The sequence below is a fragment of the Staurois parvus genome, unplaced genomic scaffold, assembly GCF_062004578.1.
Source record: "Staurois parvus isolate SC_StPar_1 unplaced genomic scaffold, SC_StPar_1.0 ptg000430l, whole genome shotgun sequence".
NCBI classification, from domain to species: Eukaryota; Metazoa; Chordata; class Amphibia; order Anura; family Ranidae; genus Staurois; species Staurois parvus.
This window is the reverse complement of record NW_028318226.1, coordinates 839,234-852,237: the sequence shown is the minus strand read 5'-3', so window position 1 is coordinate 852,237 and position 13,004 is coordinate 839,234. Positions and strand designations below refer to the sequence as shown.

Here is a 13,004-nt window from a genome sequence, read left to right as displayed (position 1 = left end):
ACCCAAGTGCCTCTCACACCAGTCTTTGCTTCAGATGAGATTTGTGCTTCTAGATGAGATTTGTGCTTCTAGATTAGTTTAAAACTGATCAGCGAATGTAACAATTTTATGAAGTGAAAATTTGATTAACAGACTACTGAAGACTTGCATGGGGCACCAGATACTCTTTTAAAGCAATTTACAAACCAAGAACTTTATGGTAAAAGTATAGTTTTACAGGCAAACCTTCCGCCTTTAGTGTTATAAATTAATTTGAAACTGCAAGGGGCAACTGAAGCCTTTAGCAGAGGTATAGAAGATATGTCCGTGCCACTGTTCTCGGGGTGTTTTTTGTTCTCCATTAGAACCTCGTGTTGCATTCCCACTAGTCAGTCAATGTTCATGTATTTACAATTACTGGATAATGCTAACAACTTTATGAATGACTCCAGGGGCCAAACTATCTGCAACTTTTTAATTACAATTTAGTTAATTTCACCTACAGCTGGCAACAATTAAGAACAACAGCTGGTCATATGATTGCTTGGAGCCTTTGTATTAGGAAAACATGAAGAAGCCTTCACTCACCTCTTTTTCTGCATAGTAGAATTGACTTTGCTGAAGTTCCCCATCAGTTAGGGCTATTATGACACTGGCTGCCCGTGCACCTAAAATACAAACAGCACAAAGTTAATTTAAAAGTAAAAGTGAATTATCTTTAGTAAAGGCCACCTCATACCAAAAATACCATCATTTTGAGTTGGCAATAGTGGCTTAAATCACCCAATGCCTTTTTCCCTTGTATAACCCAGTGCCAAGATTTCCTTTCCATAGTTATTGATTTGTAAACTGTGAAGCAAATGCATACAATTCAGGTGAGTACAATCAGAAAGATATAGAGATGATTAGCAGTAAAGGTTTTTTAACTTTCTGGAGTGAGTCATCTTGAGGGCTATTGCCTAACCTTTACCTAACACCTAAAGTGAGCAGTTAACACTCAACGTCCCCAAAATTTAAAGTGTTACTAATCCCAGGACCCTGTATTCACTATATCTGGTCTCCCACAGTACACAGAACATGGAAGTGCAATTATTTCAGTAAATATAAACTGATAAATACCTTTTCTCATCAGCAGTGTATAGCAGACTTGTGACTTCTATCAGTGTCCTGCCAAGCATTGGTTTAAGGTTGTAGGAGTTTTCTTTCTGCTCTAGGAGAATGCAAAGCCCCTGACCTCTGTCTGGCCAGCACTGATTGGCCCCGTGCTGATCACATGCACTCTCCCAAGGAAAAAAAAAACTCTAGCAATATATACCAAACTGAGCACTGCAGAATGTCTACACTCCATATGTTTTATCGGGAGCTAAGAGGGGGACAGTGGAAGACGGGGAGGATCAGAGAAGACAGGATCAAACAGCCTTTTTACACAATGCAGAGGACTGACCTCTTAGGTTCCACAGTGAGTATAACAAGCATGCTTTACTGCATATACAGACTGATTTTAATGTTGTGGGTTTAGTAACACTTTCATTTTTACACCTAATCCTAACACCAAATTGTATGGTAACCCTTTATGCTATAAAAGTGTACCATCATTCAGCACAGCTTCTTAGACATATTATTCATTTCATGACTTTGAAATGCCTTAGCTGGCTCTTTTTAGTGGTGGTCTTGTGACTGCTTTACCATCTTTTTTTTTTCCAAGGTCCCACGGGTGAGGGCAAAGACTCCTGATGATTGGCTGCTTCTGCCTACAAAATCAGTGCAGCCACTCTTACAAACCTATCAATCAGGCCATGCAAGGCTGGAATGGGGCATGTCAGCCTGTGACATCACAAGTTGACTATGGGACCAAAGGTGTTCTGTGCTTTGGCACAGCGTTCTTCAGGTCCCAGAGCAAGAAGCAAGGATGCAACCCAACCACGCTAACACAGATTTGCTTCTGTGCTTAACGTGATCAAAAAAGAACAGTAATGGACTGTGGAGGGGCTAACAGGACCACCAGTTATTTAGCCAGGGTTTCCAACATACATTGGCAAATGCTTGTATTTTATCAAATGTGAGGGACAAAGACAGAGGGTTCTATGGCTAAAGTTTATGATTTCAAATTTAGATGTACTTTTAACCATCCCCTAAAGTGATCCCTTATCCCTTAACCTCTTAAACATAACCTGACCCTAACACTTAGTCCTTACTCTAAACCTAACACTTATCCTAATTCCTACAGTAAGCCCCTAAACCGTAATTCTCCCAATGCTTAACATGCCCCCTCGCAAGACATAACCTTAACCCTAAAATTAAAACTAAAGCTTTGTACACACATTCCGAGCACTGATCTACAAAAACTCAGAAACTCAGACACTGACACAAGCGATGTGACTGCAGTGATCTCTCCTGCTGTGCTATTGTATTCTGACAGTGGGGACTCCTCCCTTGTCAGAACACACTGATCAGGGCCGCAGCCATTGGCTGCAGTGGCTGATTGAAAGCTGGTTTAACACCAGGACCATTCAACAGAAACAATTGACTTTTGTTGAGGAGGCAGGGCTACACACAGTTTGAAATTCGACCAGTTCCTGCTGAACCTGCCGAATTTCGATATGTGTGTACCAAGCTTAAACCCCAATTACCAACTAGTAGCTAAAGTAACCCCCTAAACTAAGCCCTTATGCTAAACTGTATCTGTATACTAACCTCTCCCTGTGCTGGAAGCAGTCACACCCATCCAAACATACCATTGTTAACCGCTTGCCCGCTGCCGTATAGTAGAACTACTGCTACAGGGCAGCAGCGCAAAATAATGTGTGCGTGCACGCACGCACGCACGCACGCACGCACACACACACACACACACTTTTTTTTAAATTGTTGGTATTTTTTTGTTTATAGCACAAAAAAAACTGCAGAGGTGATCAAACCCAACCGAAAGAAAGCTCTAATTGTGGGAGAAAAATGGACATAAATTTAATTTATGTACAGTGTTGCATGACTGCGCAATATTCAGTTAAAGTAAGGCAGTGCCGTATCACAAAAAATGGCCTGGTCAGGAAGGGGGGTAAATCCTCTGGAGGGCAAGTGGTTAAGCTATCCGCTCCAGTAACTACTGATTGGTAACTGTACATTAATACCGGGTATGTAAAGAAATTGTAAATCTACAACTATACTCCACAATATATTCGTCTGGGTGCATGACTCCATCACTTGGTTTTGTAATGGCCATGACAGCTGGGTGTACGCAGTAATTCTAGTTGGGTGAGCATAGTTTTTATAGACAGGTAGATAGACAGATCCTTTGTAAAAAGCATTAGGATTGATTTACTAAAACTGGAGAGTGCAAAATCTGGAGCAGCTATGCATGGTAATTAATCAGCTTTTAACTTCAGCTTGTTCTAATAAGCTCTCACAAAAGAAGATGATTGTTTTTTAAGCACAGTTGCACTAGATTTTTCACTCTCCACTTTAGTAAATCAAACCCTATGTATTTTTTAAACCGCTGTATGCATACTTTGCTGTAAATATATTTTATATGAAATTACTATAATTAATAAAAAGTGGATTGGTAAACTCAAACCTTGATTGTCTGAGTACTGGGCCAATTATTGGGGCATTTATCCCTTCCTGGGCCCCTTACTGGTTTCCACATGCAGCATTTATGGGAAGCCTAAATCTGTTTTATTAGGGCAACATCTAATAAGGAATTATATTACTTTCTCTTTTAGATCACGTCACGAGAGAAATCTAGCTACATAGACATATGCATTATATGAACTTAAAGCGGAGTTCCCCCCAAAAGGGGGAGGTTCCACTTTAAGGACTCGGCCCCCACTCCCCGCTAAGGATTGACACCTTTGGGGAGCAGGTACCCAATTTTGACAGGTACCTACTCCCACTTCCACTCTGACCTTCTAGGTCAGGGGTCCTCAAACTTTTTAAACGGGGCCAGTTCACTGTCCCTCAGACCGTTGGGGGGCCGGACTATAGTTTAAAAAAAAAAAAACTATGAACAAATGGGGACACAGTACAGGAGATGACCAGAGACTGCAGACATACAACGGCGGCGGGAATACTGGGCCGGCCGCTCCATAAGACGCACAGACATTTCCCCCCAAGTGTGTCTTATGGAGCGAAATAGTGCCCCATCATTGGTGTCAGTGGGAGGAATAGTGCCCCATCATTGGTGTCAGTGGGAAGAATCGTACCCCATCATTAGTGTCAGTGGGAAGAAACATGCCCCATCATTGGTGTCAGTGGGAGGAATAGTGCCCCATCATTGGTATCAGTGGGAGGAATAGTGCCCCAATATTGGTGTCAGTGGGAGGAATAGTGCCCCATCATTGGTGTCAGTGGGAAGAATCGTGCCCCATCATTGGTGTCAGTGGGAAGAATCGTACCCCATCATTGGTGTCAGTGGGAAGAATCGTACCCCATCATTGGTGTCAGTGGGAAGAATCGTACCCCATCATTGGTGTCAGTGGGAAGAAATGTGCCCCATCATTGGTGTCAGTGGGAGGGTTGGTGCCCCATCATTCATGTCAGTGGGAAGAAACGTGCCCCATTGTTGGTGTCATTGGGAGGAATAGTGCCCCATCATTGGTATCAGTGGGAGGAATAGTGCCCCATTATTGGTGTCAGTGGGAGGAATAGTGCCCCATCATTGGTGTCAGTTGGAAGAATCGTGCCCCATCATTGGTGTCAGTGGGAAGAATCGTACCCCATCATTGGTGTCAGTGGGAAGAAATGTGCCCCATCATTGGTGTCAGTGGGAGGGTTGGTGCCCCATCATTAGTGTCAGTGGGGGGAGGTTTAGTGCCCCATTGTTGATGTCATTGGGGGGAGGAATAGTGCCCCATCGTTGGTGTCAGTGTGGGGGGGGAGAATAGTGCCCCGTCATTGGTGTCAGTGGGGGAAGGGGATAGTGTCCCAACATTGGTGTCAGTGGGAGGAATAGTGTCCCATCATTGGTGTCAGTGGGAGGAATAGTACGTTATTGGTGTCAGTGGGGGGGAATAGTGCCCCATCATTGGTGTCAGTGGGGGGGATAGTGTCCCAACATTGGTGTAAGTGGGAGGAATAGTACCCCATCACTGGTGTCAGTGGGGGAAGGAATAGTGTTCCATCGTTGGTGTCAGTGGGGGGGGGGGAATATTGCCCCATCATTGGTGTCAGTGGGGGAAGGAATAGTGTTCCATCGTTGGTGTCAGTGGGGGGGTGGAATAGTGCCCCATTGTTGGTGTCAGTGGGAGGGAGGAACAGTACCCCATCGTTGGTGTCAGTGGGGGGGGAGGTATAGTGCCCCATAGTTTGTGTCAGTGGGGGGGAGGAATAGTGCCCCATCATTGGTGTCAGTGGGAGGAATAATGCCCCATCATTAGTATCAGTGACACTAATGATGGGGCACTATTCCTCCCACTGACACCAATGACACTTAACTTGCTGACCCCTGCTCCAGCATGGTTGCAGCAGCACCATCAGCACGGCACACTTACCTTTCAGCTGTCCTTCTTCACTCCGGCCTCTCCCTCACTCGATGATCTCGGGGCTGCTCCGCCTCCTTGCAGGTTATTGGCTGCCTGTGTGCCTTTCCTGAGCTACAGTTCTGGCGCCCAATCACCGGTGAGGAGGCGGAGCTGAGCGGCAGGAGTGAGGGAGTGGCTGGAGTGAATGAAGCAGCAGCGCTTCCTGGACTGGATCGTCGTGGGACTGGGACCGGAGCCGGAGCCAGGTAAGGTACAGCAGCCCCCTGCCCACCCCTTTACTTCGTGTCCCTTCCTCGCAGAAAATACGCGCCTACCGGCGGGCCGGATAAATGGCCTCGGCGGGCCGCAGTTTGAGGACCCCTGGTCTAGGTGATTGGAAGTAGAATTTCTCCTCCCGCCCCCACCCCCCAAATCTTCTCGGAAATGTGAGGATGCCCACACTTAAGATGATTTATTGCTGCTCTTTTTATTTAATCTTTAATTATGTTTTAATATTCTTTTATTTAGCATAAAAACATAGGCCTTTTGAATTGCATGGGTTTTTTTTTTGCATAAATGTTTTCATATTTCATACATTTTTTGTTCAACTATATTTTTTTATTTTCAATAGGCAAAATATCAGTTACGTTTTTATCTGCTATTGCGTTGCTATAGAATACCAACTAGCTTTTAGTAATTTCCCCAATACAGGGGGCCATTAAACCCATGAAATGTGTTGGCACTTTTCTGGAAAATGTAATTATTAAAATCCTTCTGTGAAATTAAAAATTTCATGGCACTTATTTCTCTTTTCACTTGTAGCCCAGGCACTTACGATAAATATTCATTTTAGCTGGTGTACAGTAGATGATGAGAATTGAAAGGTCAATCCAGCAAAACATATATTTTGTTCACGGTAGATACTGTTAAACCACAAAGGGTTAATTGTATTTCTTGGCGACTTCAGTGACAAGAGATCTGTGCTGGAGTTGCCAAGTCGGCACACATTGAAAGGCAATCTACTGCTTTCTCTGTAGCATAAAAAAGCAGTTATATTGGAGAACACCAAAATAGCTGGGAACATCCAATACCCCAAGGTAGGCTGAAACATAGCTATGAAATGACTTGCTGCTAGAATCTCCAAGAGATACTAGAAACTAGTAGGTTACTTAGCCCACCAGTTTCTACCTTCTAACACAAATAACGTTTTATGGAGGACTAAGCCTTTAATACAAACATGGTTTACAGTTTCTCTTAGTAACAAAACAAATGCAACTGAAGCAGTATAAACTTACCACCACTGTTCTCGTGATAGATCTGTTCATTTGCCTGTAACAAACAGAGGTAATAAATGCCTCAGCAGTAATAGGATTCAACCATGTGACATTCATTTTATTATAATATATATTGTGGAAATGTCATTAGAAACCAGGACTGGGGAATACTTCGGGAAATGGTTGCTAAATTTGGTGGAGTAAACAGAGAGGGAGTAAAAGTAGTGTTGTTCATTTACAGGGGATGGTTTTTAATGTCTCTTTAGGTATGCAGGAAGAGTAAAACAAGCTGCCACACTCCAATGTCATCACAAGGATTCCGGTTTATGAAATTAATAAGTGCATGGAGGACATCAGTTATGGGCGATGTTTACCTAAACCAAATGTATTCATCCTTAAGAGTAGGAAATTAATGGGGGTATGATCACTTTTAAAAGTCTGTCTGTCTGGAAAGTATTTAGCCATATAATATGAAAAACAGAGACTGAGATTTACTGAAGAAGACACAAGAAACATTGTATGTAGGACAATGACTCCTCAGTCCCCTTCAAAGTAGACACCTTGGGACCTTGCACAAAATCTCAGACACAGTACTTTTTGTAATCCCAGATTAGCTGCTAGTTCTCGCACTGTCAGTCGCTGATCTTTGTTGATTACAGCCCATACATGTTCAATGTTCTCAGGTGTTCTGTTTGTTGCAGGCCTTCCAGAATGTGAACCACTTTCAGCAGATTTTGACAGATTCTCGACCATCCTTGACGCATTTGTGCCACACTTTTATTTGCTCCACACTCATTGCATTGTTTCTGAAAGCCTTCTGAATCATTTGTATAGTTTCCGCGGAGGTATGTTCAAGCCTACTGCATAATTTGATGCAGATTCATTGTTCTACTCACTATGGCCACACAGTATACATACTCACTCAACAGGGTCTAGCGCCCCCCACTGACTAGTACATTGAAATCATCATTGTTCACATATGCGCATTCCAGTCAACTCTCTTGACTGCCAGGGTACATAGATGTCACGCAAACCGTTCTCTGTTCTTCCGTTATATTAACAATGGCTGGACTTTTTTCCAGACAGAGCTTGTATACATGTTCCATATGGTAAATTTAGTGTAAAGCTGTTTACTTTAAAATAATGTTATCATGTATAAAGTGCACCTAAAGGTTCTGAGAGGACAAAGCTTCTGTACGTTCTGCCTGCCCATCTCCCATACTGCCTTATGTCCATTCCTCTTGGCCAGTGAGAATGTGTTATTTAGTGGACAGAGTACTTACAAGTAGGTACCTAATGAGCACATCCCAAGATTCTGCTGTAGTGTAGGGGATTGCAGGCTGTTGTAGGTGTTTGCAGACACCTCTAGATGCCAGTACTTTATACCTGGTAGCAGTTTTTTTTTTTTTTTTTTTTTTATTGCTCATAAGAAAAAAAACTGTAGAATGTTGATCCAAAGAGTTATCTGATGGTCTTTGGGGATCAGAAATACTTTTTTTTTCCCTTTTAGAGAAACTTTACTTTGCTTTATAAGGCTTGTTTTCTGGTTGCCTTGGTCTTGATCTAAAGAATCTCAAGATTAGTGCATGACTAGTCAGCTTTCAAGTAAAAGCATATTTGTTTAAATTTTTTTCCACTGATAAATATCTTATTATAGATTAACTAATCCTAAAATTTATGCTGATATATTAAAAGCTATTAACACTGGAAAACGTGTGTGAATGTTTCGCTAGTTTATGAGAATAGAAGATGAAGATAGACGTTAAATGTAGTTCTTTCCTGTACACAGTGGACATCCTGTCGTTAATCAAAATTTAAACAAACCATAGCTAGTACCCAAACCTCCTTGGCAGTAAATAGCTGATACTAGTGGCATACTTTCATCTGCAGATAGGAATGTTTTTTCCTGCAGGAGCAAATTGGATCATGCTTTGCTGGGGTTTTTTTTGCCTTCCTCTGGATCAACTGTGGGTATAGGATTATAACTTTTTTTTTTTTTTTTTAATGGTTGAACTGGATGGACTTTTGTCTTTTTTCAGCCAGACTAACTATGTAACTATATGCTTGTAGGATGTCGAACATCTCCAGCTAAATTAAAGGACCACTATTAAAAATTCTTTATCAACATTTAAAATTTTGGATCTCTTGGGAGTTTTTCTTTGTCTAAATCATAACACACGTTTTTATCAATCACAATATTGCCACCTAATTCAACCCCTATAACCCCTCACCACTGCGCTGCAACTGCATGCATTGCATGCTGTTGCAAGGTGGTTGTGGCATGACTCCTGCTTGATTGCTGCCAACCCTAGTGAACCCAACTCTATGGAGTGCTCGCCCCACAATTGGCTGCCTGTAGAGTTGTATTTTGAGAGCAGAGTTTTGCTAGCTTATGCCTCACAATCTCTGAATCAGGGTATTGGACATAATTGTAGTGTACACAAATACACTTAACTCACCCCCATCTAAAAAGCTGTAAAGCCTTCTTTAACCTCCCTGGCGGTATGATTATTTCCGATTTTTGGTGCTGAAAGTGGTACAATTTTTTTGCATGGAAATGTGTAGTTTTTTATTGTAGGCTGTAATTTTTAGGAATAACTCACTGAAATCTGTCCGAACAAGAGTCTAGTAAACATTCCGGATTTGTTAAAACTTGAAACACGAAATCATAAATTATAATTTAATTAATAATCATAAAAAATAATAATATAATAATAATAAATTTAATTCAATAATATAATCAAACCAAAACACTGAAATTTGAAATACAGAGGCAAATTCGCACATCGCTGAGCAAAGTCGCAAAATCGTTTTCAGTGTCTGATGACGAATTTCCCCACAAATCATTATCACTCAATTCTGAAGTGGTTCTCATTTACTATCGCTGTTCTCTAGTTGGTCTAAAACCGCTTTTGACATAAAGGGATGCTTTTTGGACGCCATGGACTTTTCTAAGTTTCCAGGCAGAAAGAAGAGTCAAAATGTAGGCAGGGCACAGGACAAAGCAGTAGGGACAAAATATATGTGAAATGCATTGAAACAGCAATGTTTTACTATATAATAAGAATTTTTTTAAAAAATTACATTTAATATCAGTATCAGTTATCAGTATAAAAGACACCTGTCCACAACCTCAAACAGTCACACTCCAAACTCCACTATGGTGAAGACCAAAGACCTGTCGAAGGACACCAGAAACAAAATTGTAGACCTGCACTAGGCTGGGAAGACTGAATCAGTTTCTGGTGTCCTTCGACAGGTCTTTGGTCTTCACCATAGTGGAGTTTGGAGTGTGACTGTTTGAGGTTGTGGACAGGTGTCTTTTATACTGATAAGTTCAAACAAGTGCCATAGATACAGGTAATGAGTGCAGGACAGAGGAGCCTCTTAAAGAAGAAGGTACAGGTCTGTGAGAACCAGAAATCTTGCTTGTTTGTAGATGACCAAATACTTATTTTCCACCATAATTTGCAAATATGTTCTTTCCAAATCAACCAATGTGATTGTCTGGATTTTTTTTCTCATTTTGTCTCTCACAGTTGAGGTCTACCTATGATGCCAATTACAGGCCTCTCTCATCTTTTTAAGTGGGAGAACTTGCACAATTGGTGGCTGACTAATTACTTTTTTGCCCCACTGTATATTAAGTATATCTGTTCATTTTACTTTTAGAGCATTAGAATACAGTAGCTGATCTGTCCACAAACAACCAGCAGAGTATGGCATAAAAAGACTCTTCAGGTTTTGTTCAAATGAGATCTACACAATACCACTGAACTCTGCACTCTGTGCGTAGCACACCACTGAACTCTGCACTCTGTGCGTAGCACACCACTGAACTCTGCACTCTTTGCGTAGCACACCACTGAACTCTGCACTCTGTGCGTATCACACCCCTGAACTCTGCACTCTGTGCGTAGCACACCCCTGAACTCTGCACTCTGTGCGTAGCACACCCCTGAACTTATCTTAGTTACAATGTGAGTGCTGATTATTATTATTCTTACCCTTTTAAACCCTTCATGCATAAATGTATCACCTCCAGGCACCTCGGATCGAAGAATCTGCAAGCCTTGGCGGATCAGTTCTCTGCAAAGACAGTTAAATATTATTTATTAAGATATTTGTTAACGTTTCTATTTGTAATTTTCACATCAATATAATATATCAATAGTAGCAATTGCTTGATTTGAAGCAGTTGCTATTTTCTCTGACATCTTGGGTCAATAGGATGGGAAAGGGTGGCTTTTTTGTCCAGTGTCTATGGGTAGCTTTATGCAGAGTCAAAGGATAAGAATGTAAAACCATAACAGTTGGCCCTGACATAGTTTTTATTTGCAGAAATAAAAGAATCAAGAGTTTGAAAGTTAAGACACTAATAGAGAGTCCCTTTTTATCAGGGCTAAAATACAACAAACAACAAAACTTTTATAGTAGTTCTTTTAGTCGAACACACGCATAACTAAGAAACCTACTATTAAATAAACTTTATATTGTATTCTGCCCTGATGAAGGGGCATCTTGTATACCCCCACAAATGCATTGGTTGTGAATTCTTGACTGATTCTTCTATTGTGACAAATCAAAACTCTTTTTGGACCTATTCATTAGCTTAGTATTCTCATCTTTCAATCCACATAAGCCAACTATTCCATGGACCCTGTCCAAGTTCCACTTGACATTACAACATAAAGAAGAGTCAGCCGCACACCGGAGGATTGATGAATATAGTGTGTATTTATTGATCCATAGGACACACAAAACACCAGGACATGAATACAGGACCTGTTAACAGGTCCTAGCACACCACCATTCAAATTATGTAGCTTTTGGCAAACATGGCTATACGTTTAATGCAGGAAGGTTGAGTTAGAGAAGTATCTTGCTGGCATTGATCCTTATAGATAAATTGAAGTAAACTACCAAACACAAAAATGTGAGCTGTCGTTGCTGACCTTCTTCTGAAAATTCTAGTTGCCAGGCTGATCCTTTGAATCCATTACTTTCTGAGTTACCAACCTAGAAGACAGTGAAATAATTCCTTCTCTACTTGTTTTAGGTTGGTGACTCAGAATGAATCAAAGCCAGGGATCGAATGACAAATGGACAGCAAGCATTTTCTGGTCAGCAGTGGCAACACTCAGCATTGACAGATTTCCTTGACCCAGTGGTACCACAAAAAGGTGCCACAAGGCTCTCTATAGCTGCTAGGACATACAATCCATTTCCTTTATGACTTACTATTGATTGACAATACGGTCAAAAGGAAACTCTGCCTATAAAACAAGTAACATGCTTCCTCTATTAGTTCATCTTGGTTAGAAAAATCTAATTGATAAAAACTGGCATAAGATGCATATATTTTCTTGAATGTTGTTACCTTTTCTCTGTTAATTTCATAATAGTTGTTGCTCGAGAGGAGAAAACAATGAATGACATCCTCAGCATGGGACTATTTGGAAGCACAAATTAAAAAGAAAAAAGAAAGTTACTACAAAAAATATAGCTTTTTCTTTCATACATGACATCACAACAATTGACATAAGACAGTTACCACAACAATATTTATCAAAGGCTTTGTATCACATCCGGGCTTATTTTTCAAGGACAAGAGGAATATGAAATCTTACTGCACAATCCATACTAGGGATGCACCAGTATCAGTATCGGTATCAGTGCTGATACCGAGTATTTCACGCGTACTTGTACTCATGAAAATGTTCCCTATAGCTAAAACTGATACTTTGTGGTGCAATTTGAGTCCATACAAAATGTATGGGCTCAAATTACACCGCAAAGAATAGCATGCAATTTGAACAGGAATGCGATCCTGTCCAAATCACATGTGGTTTTCCCACTGCTCCTATGTGAACCCAGGTTTGTCATAGCCTGAAAGAATTCTACAGCGTTTTCAAATCCCCAGCTTTTCTTTCTGTGACAGCATGGGATCGATGCAGGGAGGTTTCCTGCACTGCTTCTGTGTGAACTCAGGCTGTGAGAAGCCTGGGTTAACACTGCAGCAGTGGGGAAACGTCATGCGATTTGCACAGGAATCGCATACGTATTCAAATTGCATGTTTTTCTTTGCAGTGCAATTTGCGCCCATACATGTTGTATTGGCTGAAATCGCACCACAAAGTATTGGTACTCGTTATTGGCGAGTACCTGACCAAAAGTATCAGTACTCCTACTTGCCAACAAAAAAAAAAGGGTACCTGTGCATCCAGTGATGTATTTTGGTTTTGTGCTGCCCTGGTCAACAAAACAATTGGAGCACCCCCCCCCCACCTCACCC

The 13,004-nt window shown here is 41.2% G+C and overlaps 1 protein-coding gene across 1 annotated transcript in view; it reads right to left on the bottom strand.

The window, feature by feature from the left end:
* Positions 1-13,004, bottom strand: part of ANTXRL (ANTXR like) — a 244,058-nt gene that overhangs the window by 143,193 nt on the left and 87,861 nt on the right. Inside the window, exons 3-6 of the mRNA XM_089687558.1 lie at positions 12,090-12,161; positions 10,717-10,798; positions 6,731-6,764; positions 568-647 (exon numbers count right to left, since the gene is read on the bottom strand). Coding sequence (XP_089543684.1) covers positions 568-647; positions 6,731-6,764; positions 10,717-10,798; positions 12,090-12,161 — 268 coding nt within the window. The remainder of the gene's footprint in view (positions 1-567; positions 648-6,730; positions 6,765-10,716; positions 10,799-12,089; positions 12,162-13,004) is intronic.